Below are 26240 nucleotides of genomic sequence, written 5' to 3'. Positions count from 1 at the left end.
TTGATTTTTAGTACGTTTGGATGTTAGCATTTAGAAGATCTATCCTGTTTAAACAAAGATGTTAGAATAGATGTGAAGTTAATTCAGTTTGTTGATATATCAAGGCAGGCAATATTATGTCATCGTGTTAGCAATCGTGTTGAACGCCAAGCTGCATCACGTTGTTGCACAATAAATGGGATGTATTTTAGTTCGTCAGTAGACCGGACTACAATGTTTTACCAGACATTTACCTGTTTTTATTGGGTCTCCATTCCCATCACACGTTGGATCATTTTGTCGCTCAATTCCCACAAGCTTTGCTGGAGCTGTTCGTTCTTGGATGCACCGGACGGATCACACACGTAACAGTTGTTAAAGTAAAGTGCGGTCAATCCGGTCAATTCATAGGCAGTTGCACAGTAAATGGTGGTGCTAGCGGCTTGTTGCTAAAACAAAATAATTATAATTAAATATTTTAAAAGCCTTAACGGGAAAATTTACTCGTTTTACATTACCAGTGATTTGGTGAACGGACGAACCAAACCAAAAAGGAAGCGATAGAACCACCAGTTTCTGGAAAGTGCGGACGAAACCATATTACCTGGATGGAGCACAAAAACCGAGATGCCTCTGGATTTCCAGCGCTAGAAAGAAATTGTTTGAAACAAATATATTTTAGAAGATTTTACGTAGCCGACAACCAACCATCAACTGTCAAACATCGATTCATGATGGTGGACAAATGATAACTTGATCCAACCGTCTCTACCGTAGACAGTTCTCAAACGCCAATGACAGCTTCAACCCCCAGTTTGACAGTAGTGATTCCATTTTGCAATCCTTTTGAAATCTGCACCACGTTACACGGTGTGGTGCAGCAGGAGCCCCCAAATCTTAAAAATCCGTAAAATATTGCGTGTTTTATTGCCAGAACACACACAAAGTAGTGCAATCTTTTCGCGGAAAACGAACAAAGTTGTAAGCTTTTCCCCCAATCTGTCGGTAGAACATTACATCGAGCGTCGCCTACCTGGTGTTCCAGTGTGCTGAAATCGTGAAAGGTATTTATTTCCAAACCTGTGTACGCGTGTGTGCGTGCGCGGGCTCACATGCGTGCGTGAGAGATACTGTGTGGGCCACAAGCAGGAGGTTGGGAAATGGGTGGAGATAGTGTTTTTTTTTCTTTGCTAGCAAAAGCAGTCAATTTGTGGTGTCCCCAAACGATCGAAGATGATTTTCTTCATGGTATTTGAACCGCTATATTGCCACCATTTCAGTCGTCATCATCATCAGGAGCTTCATGTCCTCCCGAACAAGAGCAAGGGTCCGGGGATGTTTGGGAACTTTGTGAAAGGTAGCAAAGTGTGATTGCGTATCTTAAGTAATACACACGACCAAAGGATAACAGCTTCAAATTGATAAAAAAGGAAATGTCTCGGACGACAATTCATCAACTTGGGGGAGAAAAAGGTGACTTCTGGTAGCCTGTATCAGCTATTACACGACACTCTCCGTCCCCGCAAGAAACCGGAAAGAGACAAAATGAGACTCCCCCGTCACTGTCAGCACTGTGGATCCAATGGATTGGGGCTGAAGTCCACGATTGTTGAAGTTTCTTTACTGGACCATAATTTCTAAACCTTTTTAGATCTCTATAAAGCCTTTTAAGTTGGCAATTAATTTTGCGGGCAGTTTATGCTCTCTTTGTTGCTTACATTTTCCCCCTCTCTCTCTCTCTCTTTCCTTCTCTCTATAACGCAATAATCAGAGTTTGATAGGTACGCAGTAAAACACTGGAAAAAAGTCCCGGAAAGGTGAGAAATTGGTCCCGAATTCAAGAGGGAAATCTCGTCAAATTCCGGCACCCTTTCCGGTTGGTAATGTGGATGGGGGAAAGGGATAGTTATGCAGACGGTACCGGATCGTTACCGTGGAGGAAAGAAGCAAGAAACGCAGCAGCTGTCATTTTAACACGCACGTGTGCGTAATTTGCTCTTCTTTCATTGACGGGCAAAATAGGAGGTCCCGTTTAGTGTGATTGTGTGTTGTTTTCATTGAGTGTTGCGTGCGTAGAAAGAGGCGCACATACAACACACAAACGAACGAATGTACTATTTTGCAACCTTCTTTTGTATTAAAAAAAAAACACAATTGGTCAAAGAGTAAGCCGCGTGCGCAATTATCGTTTTTCGCTAATGACACCATCGCAGCAACCCTACAACACAACCCAGCCTACTACTACCGCACACACCACCATGATAATAGAGGTTAGATTGTCGTGCCATGGACAAAAAACCCACACCTCATTTACGTCGACATTTGCGATTGTGTGGAATGCCGTCATCGACGTGGTAGTGTGTGTCCGTGGTGCTAAAATGAAAAGTGAATCTTCCGTGCCCCGTTACCGTGCGTAATATCTGTTGAAAGCGTGTGCGTGAGTGTACCTGTGTGTGAGTGTGTGTGTGTGTGCGTGAATTTGTTGTGCCGTCTTTATCGCACCTCAGGAATAACCCTGCCGTGGTGGTGCCGCTACACTAGCGCGTTCAGAAGGATCCATACGAATGTCCAGCATCAAACAGCAACAGTAGCACGCTCTGTCTACGTGTCACAGTATGGCTTGATAGTGAAGACGTACTTTCGAAAGGACATTCCAATGCAAAACTCGTAAAGAAGTCTTGCGTGCCCTTTACCAAAAGGTGACATGTCAAAACGGCGAGTGGCTGTGGTATAGATATATATGTGTGAGTGTGTATCCATCCATACACACGTGTGCCTTGCAATTTTCTTTTCATTTTAGTCCCCGTTCATGGTCAGCAGCGAACGAATGAGTGGAGAAGTTTAAATACACACCAACACACAGCACAGAGAAACCAGAAGACCTCAGCCAAATGACGTGACAGACAAAAAATCCTACCGAAATTTGCGAATTCGAGTCACACCACTACACGTACGCCAACACACGCATTGCACGGCGACGGAGTAATCATTCCGCGGAACACACCACGCGATGCAGTGATGATCTGTCTCGCTCTATTGTGCCTCGTGGGGCGGGCGTGCGTGTGTGTGTGTGCAGATATGTGTGTTACAAGCTACTACTGCACTCCGTTTCTGCGCCCGACATTGCACTACATTTCGCATGCATTTCAAAGGTTCCAAGGAATATGTTTGATAATGGAACAAAAGTTGTAGAAGAAGTCAGCAACTGTCTCAGACCCTGCCATGCTGGGAAAATGATAAACTTTCACACACATTTCGGTTGCTGAGACTTATCTTCCCTTGGGGTGTATTGTATTGCCTCCACCTTGTACACGTGTGATGTGTTCGCCTTTTTTGGGGGTGCACATAGCAATCGGAGAGTTGCATAAGCGCTCACCGTGTGGACGTGTGTAGTGTAGGTGCCTCGGCAGTTTATTGACGGAGTTTTCGTCAGAAGTGAGCGGTATAAAGTCTATGAAGAGAGAAAAGGGGCAAAGAGGGAGAGTGAGCGAAAGAGACAGACATCGTGGAATCATGAATGAAATATGCCAACGTAGCGATTTTTTTTTGTCGCTAGAATTACTAGTCTTACTAGTTTGAAAAAAGGACACACAAAGAAAGGCATGCCAAGAGCACCAAGATCGGAATGAGTTTCGCCATCGCATGCAATTCAAAGCAATGAATGTTAGTGTCAGCTGTTTCGCTAAAGAATAGGAGGCTTTGAATTGATAAGCCAACGAAGGCTAGGCGTTTTTTTTCTATCAGTGGTTTTGTTTATTTGTAGTTTAAATACGACATACAGCATCCATAAACACACTGGTTTTGCAGTGTTGAGGAATAAGGAGTAACGAAGCGATCGACCTTTTCTAGGTCAAAAAATAACAAAACCATCCGGGCTGTGTTTATAACGCCACATTAATGACGAACGATTAAGGTTCGGTCTAACACAACGCAAGATTGTGAGTTCTTAGTGGGATACATTGGTTTACCTTAAGTGCATAAACCGCATGACCTAAACAGTTCATTGTGCCAAATATGAAGAAGAAAAGCTCCACCCTATTTCTAGATCTCGTTTTAAGATGTGTGTTTTGTCTTTTGAAGCAACTGCAGTTTATGGTTCTCCCGACAAAGACACATGAGGGCAGCTGGGTTGGTGGTCCGTTATTTGCAGTACACACAGACAAACGATGCTTTTGTTGTCTGGCAAAAGTGACTCGGGAAAACATTTTCACTCAATCTATTCGCTGCAAACAAACACATGCGGAGTATAGCACGGATGAATACGGGGAAGGAGCTGGGAATCGGGAACCCGAGTGCAGTGACATTCACTTGCTCTGCAGCAGCAGTATGTCGGGGGTTCATGTGTTTTACACCTTTCCATATCGATTCGTCCTCTGAAGGTCGTGTTATGAAAACATACAACGGGGCTCGTGCCTAGAGTTCTCCCTTTCCATTCAGTAATCTTTGAAGTGCAATTTCCTCTTCCTATGTGTAGCCCCAAAATAGGTAGGCACCACCATGCTTCCACAGCAAGAGCAACGTGAACACGAAAAATGATTTCGCTTGTATTTCAGGTATGCTTCACTATGGCATTTACGAAGGGACGAGAGCTTTCCAATACTGGTTGCTTGAGGCGATTAAAATGCAGTTTCGATCGTTTTGTGGCTATGCCATTCGAAAAAGCTTTCTCCGGTAACTTCACATTGTCAGTTTGCTGGTACCGTTTTGTTTCCAATTGAATTTGTTGAGTTGAAACACAAACGTTGTCTGTACGCAAGAGATAGTAAGTTTGGAGTTCGTACTATAGAAGAGATGTGTTGAACGAAATAATCCATCAACTACAGTAAAATGCTTGAACTCCAAAAATGTTTCTTAAGAGGAAACATATCAGTTAAAATGACTGAACCTAGTAGATACAATAGATTAAATAAATAAAGAAGGCACGGAGTGTCTATAATTCAATCGAACAAGGATAAAGTTTCGTGTTCCAAACAAAAGTATAACATAAATCCACTACCCGGTACCGACAGTGTAGAAGATAGTTAGTTGGATGTTAAAGCACATAACACATAATAGTTATCCATGATGTGACCTCAAATTCCAGGCGCGTGTGGCAGCGCACTGGAAAGAAAAAAAAACGCAAACCGTATCATTCACCGGTCGGGAAACACGTACACGCCAGCGAATTTCCAAAATGCATAAAAAAACAGCGAAACAGAGCGAAAGAGATATATAAAGCTATGACCCATTGAAAGAGAAAAACTAGAGCATCGTGTGTGTGTATGTGTGTGTGTACAGCTCTAGCCCACATAAAGTAGGTAGAGTGTTTTTGCAACGGGTTTAAAGATAGCGGACATCATCATCAAGTCCCTCCGCTCCGGACATTACAATCCAAGGAGAAGAGGCGAAGAAACGAATTCCAATCCGCTGGTCAGGTGTGCCGGATAAAAGGGGGAAATACTCCCGTCCCCCCGTATGTCTATAGGAAGACACACAACAGTATCCAACGGATAGCGATCCCCAGATAGAGGAGTTAGAAAACGGAGGTCCGCGTACGGCAGCAGAGTAAAATGCATCACGCAAGCATCCAATACCTCGTACCAGCGACTAGCTCCGTTTGAACCATTTTTCTTTCATGTGTCGGACTGGAATGCTGCAATGAATGAAAGTTTTGCCCAGACATGCGTCTCTTTCATGGAGTTAATTCATCATTGTGCATGGAGTGAAATCGATCAGTAATATGTTACACATCATGATCATGCCGTTGGGTTGGTGACGTACGGTAGATCAAGGATCAATCTGCGGATCAATCCACTCCGTGATCATATTTCATGATATGCAACGTTGTGTAATTTAGCTAAGGGAAATTATTTCTATTGAGTCGTGTTAAGCACGCCGCTAGATGAAGGTAACACGGATGTAACACTTGAAACAAACTAGAAAGACACACTTTTCTCGCATAACCCCACTACGACTGTGTAGTGAAGAACAGACAAAAAAAAAACCCTCAGAAACCCAAGCAACAGTCTCACGGCGGGTTTTGTTCGCACAAGTTTCTGCAAACTCCATTTGGACAGGATTTTCGCTCATTGCTCGATGCTGCTTCCACACTTTGTTGCAGTGTGTTGCGTGCGAAATTTTCATCAAATTAACTGTGTACCGTGAACGTGTGGCAATGCGGGACAAGAACAAGAAAAACAAAAACCTTTCCATGCAATTCCACATGTGCAGCACGATGACGGGGGTCCCAAAACTACCACACCAAGATTTGTACGCATACCTGGTTGGTAGCAGTAAAGGTAGCAGTAGTAGTAGTAGACCAGCGTGAGATCATAATTATTGCAACCCGGTTTGCAGGTTGGATCGGATATCTCAACTCTCCGCTCGCTCTCGCCTATCGTATTCTGTGCAGACATCTGGACCACTTTCTGCACTTGTTCATAACGACCTTGAAGAAAGGCCTCCATCGTTGCTTCAAACATGCGCCTAAATGCACCGACCTAAACGTGTAACAGTGAAACATTCACAGCATCGCACCAACGCACGACACGTGTGTAACACTTTAGAGCGAGTTTCAAAGTGGAGAGTCGTTAGTTGAGGAGGTAATTAAGTTATCCGACTTAGTGGACTTGCAAAACCCAGTCACCATTTCGCACGGTGATTTCACTTTCACCTGTGCGCGAAAAAAAAAAGACAAAGCACCTAACCACCACACGCTCTCACGGTCGTGTACCACAAATACAACCAATTCTCTCATCCTCATGATCATGGTTGAGTCACAACGTCAGTGTGATTTTGGGAAAAAAAAGATTTAATTTATAGTGAGAGCTTCCCGAATTTACAAGCTTTCCTTGATTAAAAGTTTCCTTCTGGTGGGTTGTAATAGTGTCTCATATTATCAATCCAATTATTGCGCGTGAAACAATTGGCAATTGATAAGGGTGTAATGTTACTCTTTTGTTTCCACCTAATGAAAATGGTTACCTGTGTTTATTGTAGAGGAAGAAAAAAAAACACACATCGAAAACATAGTGGGTGAAATTATCACCAACACACATCAGCAGTGTCCGTGTCACACACAGGCGCGGGCGGTTGTGCCATGCAAATGATAAAAATAGAAAAGACAAGAACACCGTCGTTGACCGTTTTTTTTCTTCTGGTTGACGGGTGAAAATTCAACGGAACCCAGCAGGGAATGATCTAACGAAAGCCGGGCCCAATGCATCTGCCAGCACAGAAAAAAAACATCAAACCTCCGAACCTCCCATGACCATCCCCTCCTCATCATCAGACGAATCTCCCATGATGAGCTATATGCAAACTTCGCCACCAACCACCGGATTCTCGATTGAGAGATGAGTTTTGCTTGAAGTGGGTGGTTCCGTCCGCGGAACCGGGGGGTACGCGATGCGCACTGTAAGATGCGCAACGTCATCACAATGATGATAACACGCAAAGAGAGCTGGCCTCAAATCAGAGTCAACTCGTTACTATTCTTCAACAGGTGTCAGCCCGTTCCATATTTATACACAAGGCTCATCCTATCTTATTTTTTCTCTCTCTTCCTTTTCTCTACTGCAGATTAACACAACGGAACGTGACGAAACGCTTTACCGGCTAGTAGATCATCCACATACGATGGTGGCACACTAGCTCAGTAGCTAAGGAAATCGTCACCAACACTACCTATCAACTGTTTTATTGAGCAGCGAGAGAGAGAGTGTGAAAGAAGCACTCATATTCCAACGGAGCCATACTTAAACAAGACGGACGTTTTTTTTGTTCATTCATACCTGCCTGCGTATTGTACCCAAGAGACTGTTTAACAAAGTTGTGCGTTTGTCATAGAATTAGAAACCTTTCGCCGTCCAATCACAACACAAGCTCCAGCAACACAAACAAGACACTGCCAAGAAAAGGCTTCCACATCCACTAAGGAGCTTCCCCCAAAAATTCGCTAGCACGTCAAGAGTCGTGGTCTAGCCAGGCGGAAAGGGGGTTCGTTCGTTACTGGAAGCGTAGTTTGCAACCTGGAGGAGGGTGTGGTACAGTGTACGAAAGCGAACAGACCGGACAACAGGAGGGCAGGAAGTTTAGCACCGTCTGAACCATGGCAACCGATAGTGGCGATGTCGCCACGCTGGCACAGTCGACGGTGGCGGAAAAGCGCCAAGAGGAGGATAACAACAACAAGATCGATCTGGTAGCGGACACGGTATCGAAGCTTAGCCTGAACGGTACGCTGGGTGAACATGGTGAAAATGAAACGGCATCGGCTGGTGGCTCGCTGGAGGAAAACAAGCTGAACAATAACAGCAGCAGCAGCACCGGTGCTGATGGTGATGAAACAGCAGCGACCGACAGTACGGTCGGTAACAATAACAGCTCGGAACCGGCTACTCCAACCACCCCAACGGGTGGTGTTGCCGGACCCGGTGGTCCATTATCGATCGGCAAGCGCATCCGCCGTACGTCGGAAAAGCTGAACGAGGATGCGGTAAACGGTGCACGCAAGAAATATTCCCTCGATCTGCTGCTTTCGCTAAAGGATTCGGCAATTGGGCGTGAGAAACCAACCACGATACCGGACGTTTGTAAATCGCTGCTGAAATCGAGCCCGGGTACGTTCGTTTCCTCGTCCCGTCATATTGGTGGTAGGGGAGGTGGTGGTGGCGGTGTTGGAAATATCGGTGGTGGACAGGATAACAGTCTGCTGCCCGCGTTCATGAGGGGTATGGGATTCGGTGGTCCACCGTTTGGCGAGGGAGCAGACGGTGGCAGTGGCCGGCCACCGATGAATCGTGCCCCGTACCGTGGCCGACTGTCCGCGAAGGAAATGTCCACCCGTTCGTCTGCCGGTGGACCGGGCGGTGCGGACGACACCGACGGGCAAATGATCAAGGTGAGCCTGAACATCACCGAGGAGGTAAAGCTGAAAGGTTCTGCCAACGCCTGGAAGCCATCGTTCATGATGCCGAAGGTAAAGTTGGATCCCGAAACGGAGGCAACCCAGCAGCTGTCGCGTGAGTTCCGCAGCGCACTGAACAAACTGACGCCCGAAAACTTTGGCGTGCTGAAGGAACAGATCAAGCAGCTAACGATTGATACCGAGGAGCGGTTGGGCAACTGTATCAAAATTCTGTTCGAGAAGGCCATCATGGAGCCGAACTTTTCCGACACATACGCGCAATTGTGCAAGGAGCTCGGTACGGAAATCATTGTCAAGACAAAAGGATCGGACACGGTGATGAATCTGAAGCGTCAGCTAATCTCGCAGTGTCAGGTGGAGTTCGAGAAGCACCATAAGGAGTGCAAAACAAACACGGATCTGCAGGAACAGAACGAAAAGCGCACGGAACAGGGCGAACAGACGGCGGAACAGACCGAAGAGATGAAGATGGAGCTCGAAGAACAGACGAATCGCATTCGAAGGCGAGCCCTCGGCACGATTCGATTCATCGGTGCGCTATACAAACAGGAGCAGCTCGGTACGAACACGATGGTAAGCTGCGTCATGCTGCTACTGCAGGACAGCATGCTGGACGAGGAATCGCTCGAGTGTGTCTGCAAGCTGCTCACGACAATCGGGGCGCGCATCGAGGACTCGCAGGGCCGCACGTTGCAGGATTGCTTCGACAAGCTGCAGCAGATATCGGAACGTAAAAAACTACTGTCGAACGGTGAACCGGTGTGTAACCGTATCCGGTTCATGATCATGGATCTGCTCGATCTGCGTAAGGATAAATGGCGAGGGAAGCATGCGCAGCACGCACCGAAAACGAGAGTCCAGATCCAGCGCGAAGTGGAAGCGGAAGAGAACAAGAACTGGATGCTCAGCTATAAGCTGCCCCGTGGCCGTACCGGTGGTGACCGTGATGGAGGTGGTGGAGGCGGAAGTGCCTCGAAGAACAAGCGTTTGGTCGATGAAGATGGATTTGTGCTACCTGTCAACAATCGCAATAACAATACCTGGACCATGCCATCGATTGACCCGAAGAAGATAAACCTTGCGGTAGGTATTGATACTCCCTAGAAATGGTGGTTAGCCCCCCCTCTAATCGTTGGTGTGAGTTGGTTAAAATTACTCTCTTCTACTTGTACTATAGGTTTCCAAACCTCCCGGTGAGACACGTCTCGGATCAGCCTCTATGTTCCAGGGTTGGAATAAAACAACCAATGTGTTCGCATCGCTGAACCCGGAAGACGCGGCTGCACAACCACCGAGCTTCTTCGGTGCATCCGGCCCGATGGGCGGTGGTGGCAGCAGTGGCGGCAGCGGCAGTGGCAGCGGTGGTGGCCCCAAATCTAACAACAAGAAAGGTGGTGGCGGTGGCGGTGGAGGTGGAGGAAACAATTCCAAAAAACATTACCAGGGCCGCAGCAGTAGCTATTTCTGATAAGGAGGTTATTCCCATCGTGTCATCGTGCCCCGGCCCATCGTCCACAATTGCACATCCGTAATTGGGGGGAAAACACATAAGCAAGGAAGGACAAAATCTTCGAGTGAAACTGCAAAATAGCGCTGGCGCAGGATTAATGTAGGAAAAGCAGGACACGACGTGGAAATTCAAATGTTTTGCTGTTCTTTTTGAGGGAGGAGATCGTCATGTGGACTTATCTCCAACTGCTTTATTTTTGACATAATTTTTGAACGAGTTTTGGAAGTTTTGAATCGGGTGGAGAGAACGAGGGAGGGAGAATTTAGTATCAAATGTCAGCTGATCGTGACCGGAAGTAACGAAGCATATATAACGAGCAGGAAGACAGGTAACTGTATCTGTAAGATACGCATGAACTATCTCACTAACCACAAACATGGGATTGCAATTTAGGATCTTTTCGTATAATGGCCATGTGTGGAGAGAGCGAGAGAGAAATAAGGAAATATTGAAAAACTCCTCGGTACAGAGTTAAGGTAGGCACATTTTATGATGCAAGCACTAAAATTCAATGTATGTTGTGTAATTGTAATCGTGAGAGAAAGGGGGCAATGATCGCACACCAATATTATCGCAGCACATCAATTTGAAAGTTACAACCCTATACTCTTGATACTTCGTGCTCTTAATTGGCATTCACCCTTTTCCGAAGGGAGATATTGGAGATTCTACTGACCTGCTGGAATTTACATCTCCAGATAGATTTTGGCATGTGGTAAGAGAAAAATTATGCGAACCAAGAATAACAGAGAGAGAGAGAGAAATAGAGAAATGAAACCTTCCACATAAGAGTACTCCAGGTAAAAGAATGCTTCATTGAAGAGATATACTCGATAAAAAAAAATCCGTACTACTATATGTATACATAGTTGATTAGTTAGGACACAAACCGATTGCAAATTGTGAGTGAGGTGTTATCTTTAAGATTCCGGTTATAAGCCAAAACCAGCAGCAACAGAAATAGCAGCAAGAAAACAGTGGTTCACAGCGCGGAAGCTGCTTCCGCAATTACAGTTTCCGCACTGTGTAATGTGTGTAAAAAGAAGGAAGTGAAAAAAAAACAAACCATTTACAACAACTCTACGCCAGGGTAATGGTATAGGATCATTATAAGGTATCGGAAAGAGTAACCTAGCAAATAGAATAGTAAACCATAAAAGCAATGAAGCAGGAACAACTCAAACAATGCAAACTGTTGCACGCAACAGTGTACTCTTCACAACAAAACTTGGTTCCCTGGGAATAGCAGTAGTAAAACGGAGTAGATTCCCGATGAAGCAAAAGCTGACAAGCAGCAAGGCATGAAATAAATATTATAGTCACCACAGTGTACAGTGTACTGATGAGCGCAATATAAGGGAAGTACTCTTCTATGAATATTACGTTTTTTTTTAATATTAATCGAAACACAATAAAAACTCTGGATAATGCGTGGAGCGAAAGGAAGAAGAAGAGAGCGAGAGAAAAAGGGAGATATAAATAGAGGGAAGAATTTTGTCGTCGGACATTAATCATTATCAACAGCCACCACACGCGCGTTAATAGAGTATAGTTTAGCAAAGAGAGATAAAAAACACAGTGGAGTAAAATTACCTAGTTATGTCATTAAGCTACATTAGATGATAATTAGGGTTTTAAAATTAAACGAATTTGAAGGGACTACTGTTGTTGCGGTGTAACGTATGCAACTGGCATGCTATACAATCCACTCATATCGCACAGCAAAGTAGAGGTCACCGAACATGCCCATGTTGTACTATCTTCCAAGTAGCGGCAAGCTACTGCTAGGTGCGCAACTAAATTCTCGCTCTGTTTTTTAAGAAAATGTAACTTTTATGGTAAAAAATGATGGTATTTGTAATTTTCATAATTTTCACTACTGTTTACTAAGCGTAATTGCCATAGCTCTTAATAAGTAACACCCGGCCTGGTCTAACAGTTGCTGTATATCTTCACTGTAGTGGGCGGTTGCGGAGGGTCATGCTTCGTCGCAGTGGTTTATTGCAGCGAAGGTATCGGGATAAGCAAGAACTCACTATCGGACATACCAGGGAAAGTATCCTATTTTATACTGAAATGATGGCTCACAGTAAGAGAAGTTGTCCGCAGACAAAAAAGGAGGGACCCTTTGTTTTGAAATTTAACTCCTTACTAGTGTTTGAATCATTCCTAACGCACGCAAACGTTTGGAAGAGTTTTGCGAGAATTTAGTTACGCATCTACCACACAGCAAACTCGGCAGGAAAAGATACAGTGTACCCATTCAGGAAATATTACCTCCCGAAGGTGGTGATTTTTGCTGATTTTTACTAGTTTTCTAACAACAAACCATTACAAACCGATGAAAAGGCACGGTTCCTGGTAGCAGCTTTCAAGTAAATAAAACTTTGTACCGTGAACTACCCCCGTCTTGTGCCGATTCTTTGTGGTACGTTAGACCCGCGAGTCAACAAGACGGTTAAAATATCGTGCTATAACGCTAAGTTTACTTCAGACATGGTGCCGATGATAAGGAACGCCTTGTACGTGGTTTTGGCATTCGCTATTAATATTATTACTATTAGCACTCTACTTTATCGGGCGGATACACCTCAAAATAATATATTCTGTCTATTCTTCTTCGTTTTTCCTCATTTAATTAGTGTATGTAAAAATGTAAAACCTATGACATTGTAAATAAACGGCAGCCTCAATTTGTAACAGCAAGCAACCGAAGATCTATCGTGCGCCTTCTGGACAATATCACCAAATTACTTATCACCTAATGAAAATGTAACAAGTTTCAAGAGCTCCTAAACTGAAGCAAAATTGCTCGAGACAGAAAGATACACAAAAATCGTTTTCATCGTAACAGGTTGATAATCGTAATTTTCAAATTCAAATATCAACCCAAACCAAACATCAATTGATCGAGAGGTTATGAACAAAATCGATAAATGTTCCAGGATAGCTTTCAAATAAAGTAAGGCCCATCCTCATATCGCTATCGAGTGGAGGATAAGATTAAAGCAACAAAGATAATAAACAACCTTACTCACCTTCGCCAGCTCCACCGCAAACAGAACGTTGCACAGCTTGGAATTGTTGTACGCAATCATGCTCCAGAATTTGTGCTGTGGTGGACAAAGATCGCTCTCGCTTAATCCACCACCGCTCGGTAGCGTACTCATCCGATGCGATTCGGAAGAAACCACGACGATACGCGTCGCATGATCGTACAGATCTGACAGCAGGTTCGTCAAGTAGAAGTGTGCCAAATGGTTCACCTGGAATGTACGCTCAAAACCGTCCTCAGTGACGGAATGGGGTAGCGCAAATACTCCCGCATTCAGGATCAACATGTCGATGTGCCTGTGGAAGAGGAACAAAATAAATGAATGTTACCATCATTTGACCCCCTCATTGGCACCACCCCGGGGAACAGTTTCCACGAACTTACTTGTGGCGTTTTTTAACCTCTTCCGCTGCTTGTTTCGTCGAGCGAAGGCTACTCAAATCTAGCGATACAAAACTGCACCGCTGTCCGGCAGCTTCCTTTTCCGTACGGATCCTTTCGATCGCGTCCTTGGTCGACTTTTCATCCCGACAGGCAAAAATAACCTCGCATCCGTGCAGAACGAGCGAGCGAGCCGTCTCGAACCCGATACCAGTGTTCGCACCCGTGATGAGGGCCACCTTGCCATTCAAATCACGCCCGTGCAGTACCTGCAGCGCGTTCGTTCCACTGTCGAACCGCTGGCGTAATTCGCCAACCTGCTCCGGTGCTTCCTCCACGGCAAAGGCTAGCCTTGGATCGGTGTACGATTTACGTTGCGTTTTCTCTTCCACGAAAATCACCTTCCGGGTGTCTTCCTCGATGTGGCGTGTCCAACCGAGCGGTAGTTCACCGGATACGCGCTTCATCTTTCCGGTTCGTGGATGAGTCCACTGCGTGCTTTTGCTTTGATGGCTAAAATAGTTTTGCAAGAACCAAGAATCAATCAGAACGGCCCACGAACGAGTTGCGGTGCCTCCCTTAAGGAAGACTTACTTTACGTAGTACACGAAACCATCACTCGTAGCACGTTCTTCCCATGCTGGAGGAAGCTCATCCTCGGAATCAGATTCCGGCATTAGCGCGGGCATGCTGGTGCTTTTATCGGCTGAAAAGCGATTCTTCGAAACTGAAAGTAGCTACACCGTTGGCTCTGCACGACACAAACTGAAGAAATGGTAGGAAAACAATTGACGAACACGGTATGTCAACAAAGCCGGCTTACGATAAGGTTGACAGCTGGAGAGGTTAGCAAAAAATATCGTCCTGTTCTTTCGTTTTTAAGTTGGCAAGAATACCATGGTGACGAAATGGAATCCAAGGAACGTTGGCGAAATATTGCATGTTTCAAACAAAGTGGTTTTTATGTTTTGGTTTCTATTTCTTTCGCAGTTTCTCTTTCTTTTCCGGTGTCCGGTATACTTTTTGCATCGCCCGCTTCATCACTTTCTTCCTCTGTCTCATCATCTTCGTCCTCCGATTCGGTGTTGGGAAAACTTCGATCTGCTTGCAGTTCGTCCTTTGCATTTTCCAAATATTGTTGTTGCACCTCCAAAATCTCCTTGCTGTTTGCACAGTTTGCGTATGCATCGAGTAGCTCCTGGTTAAGCTCCACGAACGAATGACCCCAGGAAAATTTGTTTAAATACCAGAGTGCTTCCTGCTTGTAGCCGGTAATGTACATCGATGCGGCAATCGCTTCTACGCAGGATAGTTTACATGGCTTTCCATAGTTAACTGTCGCAACATGAAAGATAATTAAATTATTAAAGTTTTGTCCGTATTTTTGCTCAACCGAGAAGCTGCATACTCGGATTAGCAGCAACCAGGAACGGCAGCAATCGTGGATTTGGGGAACGCATCTTGTTGAACGGAGTCTCATCCAATCTAGCCCACGAACAGTCGACCACCGCAATACCAGAAGATTTTATAATTTCCCTATCCTGTGGACTCACGCAATTAACGCCAATGGGTGTCAAAACAAGCCCGGGAAATCTAAAACAATGAAATAGAGTTACTTTTTCGAAGGCTTTTAATAAGCAGCTACCAAAACATTACACACTTTTGTCCCAGGCGTAAGTTTTTGATCAATCCATGCCGGGCTAGTTTACGGCCAGAACACTTTTTAGGATCGCAGTGCTTCAAATCCCACATGCTAACGGGAAACTTGGGCGGTTTTCCAATGTCGAATTTACTTTTGGGTGTTGTTTCCTCTCCAGAACTGTGGCCGGAACACGATCCATCACTTTCCTTTTCGGAATCGGAAGAGGAATCACTATTCACGGCAAGATCGGACAATTTCTCAGCCAAGGGGCGACTCTCTCGATCAGGACGATGCTTACGAAAGTTGTTATTCTTTCGACCTCTTCCACCTCCGCGGGATTTATGCATTATGGCTGAAATGAGTTGATAACCTGCGGTAGGTCAAGTCACATCTTATAATGAGTGAGAATTATTGTATGCTTACCCTATGCGCTATTAAAACTACAAAGAAACTCCGAAATTCCGCTTGTTTGTGTTCTATCGTCCCTGCAAAACACGTTCTCGACTGTCAACGCAAACGAGGTAAACATTGGATTGCATTGCTCCCCAAACAGGTGTAGAAATCTGTCAGCTCACTAGGATGCTTTTTCATTTCTATGTGGATTTTTTAAGATTTCCTGGACCGTGAGCTCAACATATTGTCATCAGACGAAAAGAACTAAACAAAACGTAGATTCCAACACGACATTTTACTACATCCTTTCCAGAAACAATTCATTATAAAGGCGCTTGACGCTGAGCCTTCGTATCGGAACGTTTTCGCTTCATGGCCAATCGTTCTCGGGCAGCTTTCTCGTGCCTTCGGCGTAGTCTTTCGACCGTTTCCGCCGATGGTTCAGTCGTGATCGGCTGCTCAGATTGTCGTATGAACGCGCGTAGCTTTTCCAACGCATCCGCAGTATTCATCTGCTGGGAACGGGTCAACTCGCTTTTGATTACGAGATATCCATCCTTCGTGATTCGTCCCCTTTGCTGTGGGACGGAAACGATTTAAAGGTTAACATTCAGCAGCAGCATTGCTGGTCATAAATGTATTATTACCAACTGAGCTAACCGATTGCGAGCATTTTCCGACAACCAGGTTGCTGTTTCCAGGTGAAATCGTAGATCCACTTTCGTGCTGACGGTGTTCACATTTTGTCCGCCGGGACCACTGCTGCGACTGTACGAGATGTTCACCTTGTCCAGGGGGATGTATCCATTAAATGTTCCGTCAGGTTTAGGCTAGAAATATACATTTGTTTCTATAGTTGTGCAGTCCCATCTTTGCTCTTCTTTGCTAGGAATGCTTACTGCCGGCGGTGGTGGTGTGTACAATCGAAGGCTGCTGTTGGGATAGATCGTTTCCAGGGCAAGATCGCTTTTGTAGCTGAACCGTTTGCCAAGAATGTGAAACGATTGAGCACTGGGTAGGGTCCGACATAATGGAACCGTTCGTAGAACTGTGGAAAAAAGCTTATTCATGGCAAAGTGGACTATTTTGTGGATCGATTGGAAATCGGCACTGCTAGTTATGTATTTGTTGATTTTGTATTCTCTGCAAAACCGGGTTGCGCGAAACGTCACCTGATTTTGACAGATGAACCCTGCAGCAAAACCTGTCCGTTTATTTCTCTAGCATCAAAATATGCGTAATTTGAATAAAATGGCATTTATATGGAAAATTTGTCTAGTTTTATGTTACTTTAAGCACAAAGATCGATATCTGACCTGAAGTTTAACAGAATAAAATCTTTTTCAACCAAAACACTATTTTTCTGAGCCCATGCAGCAAATGTATTTCAAAACTTCAAATTGCGCGGCAATCGCAGCATTTGTTTACGTTGTTCAGTGCTTGCTTTCGTGTTTCTCGTATCGTTGTTTTTTCACAGATTTTTTGTCTACTAATTATGCACCAAAATGTCCTGCACATCAGAAGAAATAGCTGAAAAACGTCGATTAGCTATAGAACGTTTGAACGCACGTAAAAAGTGTATTGGAAGTCAACAAACCAACAACAGTGTTAGCGTAGATGGAAGCAGCGTTCAAGCGGTGCCGGCAACAGGAATTAATAGGACTCCACTCACCATTAGTACGTTTTATGATGGAAACCAATCTTCGTTCGGTAAGTCGAGCCCATCGTTTCATGCGAAACGTGGTCCAACGGCGTACCCGTACACGAAACCAAATCAGAAAAACGGTCCCGCCAAGGTTGCGCCGATTTTCGTACGTACGGTTACCTGCGCTTGTTCCATCTTGTCGGAAAGTAGATTTGTTGCCGAGTCAAATGGTTACAACGAACAAATGATTGAAGTGTTCAAACAAATTCCTTCCAAAAGTTATGGTAAGAGACTCTGCTCTACAAATAGCAAATGGGTATAATTATACAATTTATCTCCTGTTGTTATAGAATCTTCCACGAGAAAGTGGACTTTTGAGTTTAAAGATTACTCAATGCTACAGGAACGGATCACCGCTCTCCACCCGCATGTTGCACTCGGGCCTATTCCAAAGTTTGTTTTGCAAGAGTTTGTTAGTGGACCAAAGTCGAAACCAAAACGCGTTTGTCTGAATGCAATCGAACCTTCGCTCGTCGAAAGTTTACTGGAGTTCCAGAAGGAAGGCGTTGCTTTTGCCATCGATAAAGGAGGCCGTGTACTGATTGCCGATGACATGGGTCTGGGAAAAACTTACCAAGCCATTGCGGTGGCCGATTTCTACCAGCAGGATTGGCCTCTACTTGTATGTACTACCGCCACAACGCGTGACAGCTGGGCGCACAAGATCCGCCAGTTGCTTCCTCACATTCCGGTACATTCCATAGCTGCGCTCAACAGTGGCCAGGATTACATAAACGAATGTCGCGTACTCATTTCGAGCTACTCCATGATGGAACGGTGCGGCGAGAAGCTGCTCGACCGTGGCTTCGGCATGCTAATCTTCGACGAATCGCACACGTTGAAAAACTTCAAAGCAAAATGTACAACCGTTGCGCTGGCGCTGGCCAAAAAGGCACGCCGGGTGGTGTTGCTTTCGGGAACGCCTGCTCTTTCCCGGCCGGTGGAACTTTTTACCCAGCTCCAAATGCTTGATGGCCGGTTCTGTAGCTTCAAGGAGTACAGCACGCGGTACTGTGCCGGAAAGCAAAGTAATTTCGGTTGGGACGCATCCGGACAGTCGAATCTTGCCGAATTAAATCTTCTGCTGGGTCGTAAGTTCATGATCCGGCGTACGAAAGAAGAGGTCATGTCGGAACTTACGGAGAAGAATCGCGAAACGGTCGTGCTTGATCCGTCGTACCTGTGGACGAACGAAGAGGTGGAGGGCAATATGAATTCGTATGCGAGCGATTATACGGCCAGCAAGGGACGGCAAAGGGAAGAGGCGCTCATCAAATATTACAGTGTAACGGCGGAAGCCAAAGCACCGGCAGTGTGGTAAGATTATAAAACAGTGGCCAATTTCTTTGTAGACCTTCAAGTGTGATTTCTCTCAATCGCTAGTGCGTATCTGAAGCAGGTGCTAAAGGAGAAAAAGAAATTTATCGTGTTTGCCCACCATCACGTCATGCTCGATGCCATCGCGCAGTGCTTAGCGAAGCAGAAGGTGGAATTTATTCGAATCGATGGTTCCACACGATCAGATATACGTGCAGTAAGTAGAAGACGGAGAATATTCAACCTAACCTAACCAGATAATTGCAACCATTTTCTCACGATTCTAGACGTTGGTGGAAAAGTTCCAAACTAAACAATCCTGTCATGCGGCGGTCCTTTCGCTGAAAGCATGTAATGCAGGCATTACCCTAACCGCAGCACAGTTGGTATTATTTGCCGAGCTAGATTGGAATCCAAGTGTAAGTGCAAGTCACACCTTTTGTCGTTTTGTTTCGAATCAAGCAATACTTCATATTCCTCCGTAGACATTGGCACAAGCCGAAAGCCGTGCGCATCGTATCGGGCAATCGGATAATGTTACCGTGCGCTACCTGTTGGCGAAGAAAACGGCCGACGACATCATCTGGACTATGTTACAGCGCAAGCAGGAAACGCTCAGTCGGGTTGGACTTTGCAATGAAGATTTCTCCGACGCTTCCAGTGTGCAAGCACCGAGCGATGCGGGCAATATAGAACCATACCTTAACAAATCACTCTCGCCAACCGCTGGGAACTCGAGGAAAGGAACACTTGACGGTTACATACAGCGTTCCAGTCCTGCACCATCGAAACCACCACAAATTGGCGACGTAAAAAACGCGGACAGCTGCGCAATACCCAACGAAAACACGTGCCTAACAAGCTTTCTCAATCCGGACGATGACGATGATGATTTGGCCGGTTTGGAACTGTGAACGAGCGAAAGCAGCGAATTATGAACAATGGTTTTTGTTAGTGAAACAAAGCGGGTACGTTTGCTTTATTGACTCAGTAACAAACAAGGTACGGATTGCGAACAAGTTCATACTCCGTTAGGAAAGTCCCGAACGAATCCTCATCCAGAACGGCCTTGGCCCGTTCGTACAGGGATTCCATGAGTTGCGGTTTGCCATGGTCACGCTCGAACTGAATGTACTCCAGCCAAACGGTTGGTTCTTTCTTGCCGTACAACAGAGCTGCATTCTCGTGGCATTTGCGCCACTCAGAGGGGTCCGGTGGTGTCTGCATCGCTTCCAAGCTTGTCATCTTACGGTGCAATTCCAACGTGGTGGTGTAATTCTTCACCAACCGGTGATATTCACATCGTACCTTTGACATGTTGTTTGTGTCAATGCTCCTCTGCATTATGTACTCCAGAAATAGGGGCTGATAGTAGTTGGAAATTTCCGGCTCCTGATCAATGGCACGCCGGAACAGCTGCTCCAGCTTACCCGGTAGATCTGGTCGATTGTTGTAGTACTGGAAGGCCATCTTCCAGAGTGGCAATCGGCTGACCTTATCCGGCAGACTGTTGATGGCTTTACGGAAAACACCCTCCAGCTCGTCCACCTCGACGTCTTTGTGGACGATCAGGTAGCGCATATACGATGTCCAAATATCTACACATGCCGGATACTGTTCAAAACCCTTGTTTATGACGGTCATGATGAGGTCCTCCTTGGGATTGTTGTTGTGCAGCAGCAACTTCAGATACTGGAGCAACTTGTTCTCGTCCAATAGATCGGCGGCTAGCGCCCGCTTGAACGCATTAGCAAGAGCTTTTCGTTTTTCCCTTTGGTCTACCGCCGGTTCTTCGATGGAATTGAGCTCAAGCATTGTATCAATACAAAGACTGTGCATTTTCTTCGTTGGCAAACGCTCTAGTGCTTCCCGGTATATCTCGACACATTTCTCAAGTAGATCAACAGATTTATGTTCTTCTTCCGTTACTGACGCGTTACCCTCGAGCACTAGATTCGCTAGCAAGTTCCACATCTCCTCCTTATCGGCAAGAACTTCTCGCATTTCCGTAACCGCTTTCTTCGACAGTTGGTTCGACAGCAAACTGGTGTACTTTTTCAATTCTTTTAACAACTCTATAAAGAATGTTATATCTTTATGCTCAAAGTTCTTGTACACCAGTTGGACCGTGTCAAGCGTTTTACTCAGTTCCCGATTATCTTCCGTCGGTTTTCCATCTTCTGTTAATTTTGCGATGAGTTTTTCAGCTTCGGTCAATTGTATAGCGATAAACTGTATACACAGTTCGCGGCATTCTGGATGACGTTGAAGACCGCGGAGCGTAAAGTGCTTTGCGCGGGCCATATTTTGGGCGTGCCGATATTCAAAGTTGACTGCGCACAGCCACGCTTTCGGTTTGTCACCATGGTAACCGAGCATCTGATCGAGAACACGTGAACCTTCGGTGAAGAAACGACGCATCTGGCAGTACTGCAGGAAGTGGACCCACAGGCGATACTCGTAAGCAAACCGAGCCATCGCTCGTTTATAAAGCACCCGGACACGATTATGGATGCTTTTCTCCAGACTAACCCATTCTGCGCGGATGTGCAACTTTCGGCGTCGCTGCAGCAACAGTTGAAACATATTGCACTCGTACGCGATGTAGTTGATGAAGTCGGCCAGTTTTTTCGTCCGGCGTTCGATCTTGTATTCGTGATAGTGTCGTTTGTTTTTGATGTTCTGTATCTCCTCGTCGGTGAACAGCTTCAGGTGCTTCATGCACTCGTACTCGCGAATCGTCTGCTCGCGGCGAAGTTCAACCAATTCACTCATCGCGAAGATAAATGTAAGGAGATTAAAGCGAGGTTGTACAACGAGTAAGTTTCACAAATGTTCCATGAAAAATTCACAAAAAAGTACAGAACTTCACAGAGCAGTTCGATCAAAAACGTGCTTATATGTTTTGACTGCTTTTGTAATGCGTGGTGAATTGTCAATTCAGTTCGTCATGACGTTTCTCGTTTGCTAGTTTTTTTCCTGTCAAGATCGCAACCAAACGGCGATGCTAGAATTCGCGCGTTTTGATTGGTTTTGAAAAATATCATTTAGCATCTCTAGAACATTGTACGGTTTTAATTAAAGACGATCAGCATACTTTTTATCCAGTTACGATGTCTGTCTCGGAAACGGTGACCAGAAACCAGGCGACCTCACAGCAACGGAGCCTCCAGGTGGCAAACCAGCAAGCAAACCCACTGTCGGAATTTCCCGAGTTTCTCAGCTTCAAATGCACCCAGAACGATGGCACGGAGCTGCAGCTAAAGCTGCAGTGTAAGCGAAAGGCCGACATGGATCCAAAACTGCTCAAATGGGCATTCAAGCTGGCCGAACGCAACGTTGGCCCACAGTATCGGGCGTGCAGTTTAGGCTGGCAGCCGAAGATTAAGCAGGCGGATCTGAACAAACCATGGGCACGGTATCTTGTAGCGACAGATGTGGCCACCAAGAAACCGGCAGCATACACGATGTTTCGCTTCGATCTGGACTACGGTCGTAGTGTTCTTTACTGCTACGAGCTGCAAGTGGAAGCTGAATTCCAGCGCAAAGGGTTGGGCGCTTTCATGATGAAGGCGTTGGAACAGATGGCACAACACTTTACCATGGAGCGTGTTGTGCTAACGGTGCTGAAAAATAACGACGATGGCATGCGGTTTTATCGAAGGTTGGGCTACGAAGTGGATGAAATGTCTCCCGATAAGGAGGAAAATGCGGCTTACGAAATAATGAGCAAATCAATGTTTTGAAATAACGAATTGGAGAAATTTGATCTGAATCGTGAGCTGAAGATGCCAGAATAAAACAACATTACAAGACTGCCCTGTAGCTGAGATAGTTGCTATAGAGATTACTGGAAAGGATGTGTTATTATAGTATGATTTATTTGTAATACCTATTAACATTAGGTGCTTCTGGACGATGCTATTAATGAAAAATCTTTTCTTGTATGTATGAATGCAAACATATCGATTATTTCCTTCCCCAGTAGCTAGGACCAACTATTCGAATAAGTGGTAAACAAATATATTAAAAAAAGATTACGAGTTGCACAAATTGAACCAGGAAACGTATCGTGTAGAAGCACCAAGCCATATGCGTCCAATAATGTGGGTCTGAGGTAAAAGTAGTTTAAGGCACGTGTTTCGCTTATGGGCGATGTTGCTACAACAAGTAGAACTCCATTTGATTCTGCTATCCCAGGATCCCATGGCTGGAGACTAACTCTAGTGTCTTCCTGATAGAGCACGATTCCTGCACCCGTATCACACGTTCCAATCGTTGTATCTTTCCGGAATTTGGCAGTGTCTGGTTATTTTTCAAGTACGTCAAACAAATACTCATGTCGGTACAGCTAGGCTGGTTGCCATTGCTTGTTTTCAACGCTTTCTTTGATGGGTTCAAGTATGATTTCCTCAGTTGATTTCTTCAAGTGAAACGTTTTAATGTGAGATCGTGCATTATGTACCCAACGGAATTGAATATCGCAAAAAGGACAGCGGTACACATACTGCAATGCGCTATGTATCATCGTCTGGTGCCTTTTCAGCGTCGCATGGCGATTAAACGATTCATCGCATTTAGCACAGTTGAACAATCGAACGGTGTTCGAATGTAATTTCATATGCGTGCTGTAGGACTGTTTGGAGGAGAACGTCTTGTTGCAGACATTGCACCGGTGCGGTCGAATACCGGTATGGGAAATCATATGTTGGGTAAGGTATTGTGGTTTTTTAAATGCTGCCTTGCATACTTCACACACGTGCGGACGCCCTTTAGTTATGCCTTTCATGTGCTCTGTTCGACGACTTTTAATAATTTTATGTACTATTTCTCCATCGTTTTCCATTTGCTGTGTCGTGTTTGAAGCAGAAGAATCTTCATGCGAAGAAGTTGTATTATTATCATCCTCATAGTCACCACTGGACGATTGCTGTTTGCTGTTGGTCGTTGCCGTTGTAGGTTTTAACCACTGGTCGAACATTACCATCTCACCGTGAATGCGGGCTCGGTGTACTCGTAACCGACCGGCGCATTTAAAGACCGAAGGACACTTTTGGCAGAGAAACCCGTTTGGCAACACCGGATCGTCAAGCGCTGGATGTCGTAGTTTTACATGTGTGGTAAGATTATTTTTCTGTATGAATTTCATCGGACAGAGGCTACATTGGAACTTCTTCTCTCGCAAATGGATTAGCATGTGTATCCCAAGACTTGTCTTCTGTGTGAAGGATTTCGAACATTTTTCACACTGGTGAGGTTTTTCCTTGGTGTGAACTAACTCGTGCCGATGAAGGAAGTAGTTGTCGAGGAACCATTTTCCACACACTTTGCACTGGACGGTGCATCGTGGTGGATCGTCCGAATCAATAGATTGAACCGATTCGCTAGTTTCCGCTGCACGGGTTTGGGTGATGTGTTGTATTGACGGGGATAACTTCAGCACTTTCTTTTCGCTTGTACTTTGTGTAGCATCGTTCGCCGAAGGCTGGAAGATAGAGTGTCTCGTGAGAAAAGGAACTTAACAGAAGCTGTAAGTGCAAAAATACCTGTCGTAGTTCCATGAGTTCATCATTCTTCAAATGGAAATCCTATGTTGCAACTTTTCCAGTAGAAGTGCCGTACAGTAATGTTTTGTCTGCTTCGATTTTGAAACGTCAAACAGACGGCAACTGTCAACAGCAAAAGTAGCTCAGAAAATAAACAAACCAACGCAGAGGAATCCAATTTTTCGTTGTACAATTTCGGTGCAGGTTTGCGCTGCATTTGAAATTAAAATGCAGTGTAGAGTATGTTTGAAGCAGTGTGATAACGATAAATGTGCAACTCTCTTTCATTCTTTCATAAACGGCGTGATGGTTGGAGAGCTGTTGAATGATTTGTTCGCTCTTCAGGTTTGCAGGCAGAGCCGAGCATGTGCGCAAAAGCCGTGCTTACTGATATACATTTTAATGTTGCTTCATTTTAGATATCCGAAGATGATTCTTATCCACAAACCATCTGTGAGCAATGCCACATTGAGCTTCAAATAGTGTCGATCTTTCGAGATAGGCTTCTGGTGTCTGACAAAACGTTACGCACATTGACTCAGCTTGGACAGGCTGCAAAATACGAAGAGGCATTAGTTGAGGAATCCGTTGCATCATGTACAGCAAGTACAGCTACATTGGAATGGACGGAACAAGACTCAACGATGATTCAGTTACCAACTACCAGTTGTAGCGATTGTAAAAAGCGGATATACGAGACGGAACCAACCTATCTGTTTCAGCAGAGCTGCCCTTCTGGTGGCATTTCGAACAAAGTGCTCTGTCAGACATGTTACCAATGTATACCAACTGGCCAAGAAGACACGAAGGCTGCAGTGGAGGAAAATAGCGCCGAAGCAAACCTCGTTATATCCCCTTTAACACTCCAATCACAGCCATCGGAACCATCAGTTGCTGATTCAAAATCATATCGCTTTTGTTGTGTGACACACTGTTCAGAGAAGTTTACCGATGAGGCAGCGCTGGTAAAGCACACAACAGATTTCCATGCGATAAAAGTTCGCAAAAATCGCGAAAATCAAGAACCTGGGAGACCGTTCAAGTGTAACATATGCTGTCGAGCGTTTGCATCATCCAAAAACTTGCGCGTTCATCAGCTGGTTCGATCGAATGTGTATCATCGGAATTTCACATGCAGCACATGTCCTTTTCGAGCCGGCAGCTTGGCAGCCCTAACCATCCACGAACGGTCCCATACCGGGGAGCGTCCGTTTGAGTGTGATTTGTGCGAGAAACGATTTTATTCCGAAACGCTACTAAAGTCACACCAAGTTTGTCACCGAGACGAACGACCATTCGAGTGTTCGTCCTGCGCGAAAAAATTCGCACGCAAACGAAACATGATGGAGCACTTTTGGTTGTGCCAGTCGGACGAAAAACCGTATCCATGTGATGATTGTAGCGCACGGTTTAAAACGATGCAGCACCTTAGGTTGCATCGACGATTGCATACGGGCGAAAAACCGTACACGTGTAGCCTGTGTCCTAAAAGCTTTCACTACATTAACGATCGCAAGCGACACGAACTATCGCACGTGGGAGCTAAGCCGTATCATTGCCAGACATGTGATGCATCGTACACTCGGAAGTATGCACTTTCCATCCACGAACGGACACACACGGGTGAGCAACTCGTGTTTGGATGTACAGATTGTGGAAAACGGTTCTCTCAATCTGCTTTGTTGAAGAGGCATGTAGCGCGGCACAAAAGTGGTGAAAATAATGTTTTCAATAGGCAGCAGAATAGTTCAGTAGGACGTAAAAGTCGATCGAAAAAATCGGAATGAATTAAAAGGAATTTCAA

At 45.2% G+C, this 26240-nt stretch overlaps 9 protein-coding genes across 9 annotated transcripts; 4 read left to right on the top strand and 5 right to left on the bottom strand.

Moving 5' to 3' along the window:
• Positions 1–239: 239 nt before the first annotated feature.
• On the bottom strand, positions 240–14522 carry LOC128711469 (WW domain-containing oxidoreductase). The gene is made up of 5 exons (XM_053806347.1): positions 14428–14522; positions 13837–14346; positions 13436–13748; positions 498–626; positions 240–428 (listed from the first exon to the last, which is right to left on the bottom strand). Exons 1-5 carry the CDS (start codon positions 14520–14522, stop codon positions 240–242), a joined length of 1236 nt encoding a protein of 411 aa, XP_053662322.1.
• On the top strand, positions 8069–10355 carry LOC128711468 (eukaryotic translation initiation factor 4 gamma 1-like). The gene is made up of 2 exons (XM_053806346.1): positions 8069–9970; positions 10065–10355. Exons 1-2 carry the CDS (start codon positions 8069–8071, stop codon positions 10353–10355), a joined length of 2193 nt encoding a protein of 730 aa, XP_053662321.1.
• Positions 14523–14570: 48 nt separating the features above from the next.
• Positions 14571–15822, bottom strand: LOC128710934 (18S rRNA aminocarboxypropyltransferase). The gene is made up of 4 exons (XM_053805798.1): positions 15494–15822; positions 15242–15426; positions 14854–15168; positions 14571–14584 (listed from the first exon to the last, which is right to left on the bottom strand). The coding sequence occupies exons 1-4, from the start codon at positions 15820–15822 to the stop codon at positions 14571–14573; spliced, it is 843 nt and encodes a 280-aa protein (XP_053661773.1).
• Positions 15823–16191: 369 nt separating this feature from the next.
• Positions 16192–16938, bottom strand: LOC128714753 (peptidyl-tRNA hydrolase ICT1, mitochondrial). The gene is made up of 3 exons (XM_053809633.1): positions 16768–16938; positions 16516–16698; positions 16192–16446 (listed from the first exon to the last, which is right to left on the bottom strand). The coding sequence occupies exons 1-3, from the start codon at positions 16936–16938 to the stop codon at positions 16192–16194; spliced, it is 609 nt and encodes a 202-aa protein (XP_053665608.1).
• A 435-nt stretch (positions 16939–17373) lies between these two features.
• Positions 17374–19804, top strand: LOC128713804 (SWI/SNF-related matrix-associated actin-dependent regulator of chromatin subfamily A-like protein 1). Its single transcript, XM_053808673.1, has 5 exons — positions 17374–17797; positions 17864–18890; positions 18957–19107; positions 19178–19309; positions 19376–19804. Exons 1-5 carry the CDS (start codon positions 17374–17376, stop codon positions 19802–19804), a joined length of 2163 nt encoding a protein of 720 aa, XP_053664648.1.
• A 73-nt stretch (positions 19805–19877) lies between these two features.
• On the bottom strand, positions 19878–21665 carry LOC128714561 (U3 small nucleolar RNA-associated protein 6 homolog). The gene has a single exon (XM_053809436.1). It carries the CDS (start codon positions 21663–21665, stop codon positions 19878–19880), a length of 1788 nt encoding a protein of 595 aa, XP_053665411.1.
• Positions 21666–22003: 338 nt separating this feature from the next.
• On the top strand, positions 22004–22636 carry LOC128714409 (N-alpha-acetyltransferase 40). The gene has a single exon (XM_053809284.1). The coding sequence runs from the start codon at positions 22004–22006 to the stop codon at positions 22634–22636; it is 633 nt and encodes a 210-aa protein (XP_053665259.1).
• Positions 22637–23241: 605 nt separating this feature from the next.
• Positions 23242–24451, bottom strand: LOC128710931 (zinc finger protein 501-like). The gene is made up of 2 exons (XM_053805796.1): positions 24437–24451; positions 23242–24375 (listed from the first exon to the last, which is right to left on the bottom strand). The coding sequence occupies exons 1-2, from the start codon at positions 24449–24451 to the stop codon at positions 23242–23244; spliced, it is 1149 nt and encodes a 382-aa protein (XP_053661771.1).
• A 213-nt stretch (positions 24452–24664) lies between these two features.
• LOC128710927 (zinc finger protein 771-like) lies at positions 24665–26223 on the top strand. Its single transcript, XM_053805792.1, has 2 exons — positions 24665–24781; positions 24856–26223. The coding sequence occupies exons 1-2, from the start codon at positions 24665–24667 to the stop codon at positions 26221–26223; spliced, it is 1485 nt and encodes a 494-aa protein (XP_053661767.1).
• The last annotated feature ends 17 nt before the right edge of the window (positions 26224–26240 follow it).

The sequence above is a fragment of the Anopheles marshallii genome, chromosome 3 (genome assembly GCF_943734725.1).
Source record: "Anopheles marshallii chromosome 3, idAnoMarsDA_429_01, whole genome shotgun sequence".
NCBI classification, from domain to species: domain Eukaryota; kingdom Metazoa; phylum Arthropoda; class Insecta; order Diptera; family Culicidae; genus Anopheles; species Anopheles marshallii.
Note: the sequence above shows the minus strand (reverse complement) of the source record. Positions and strands in the feature narration are given on the sequence as shown.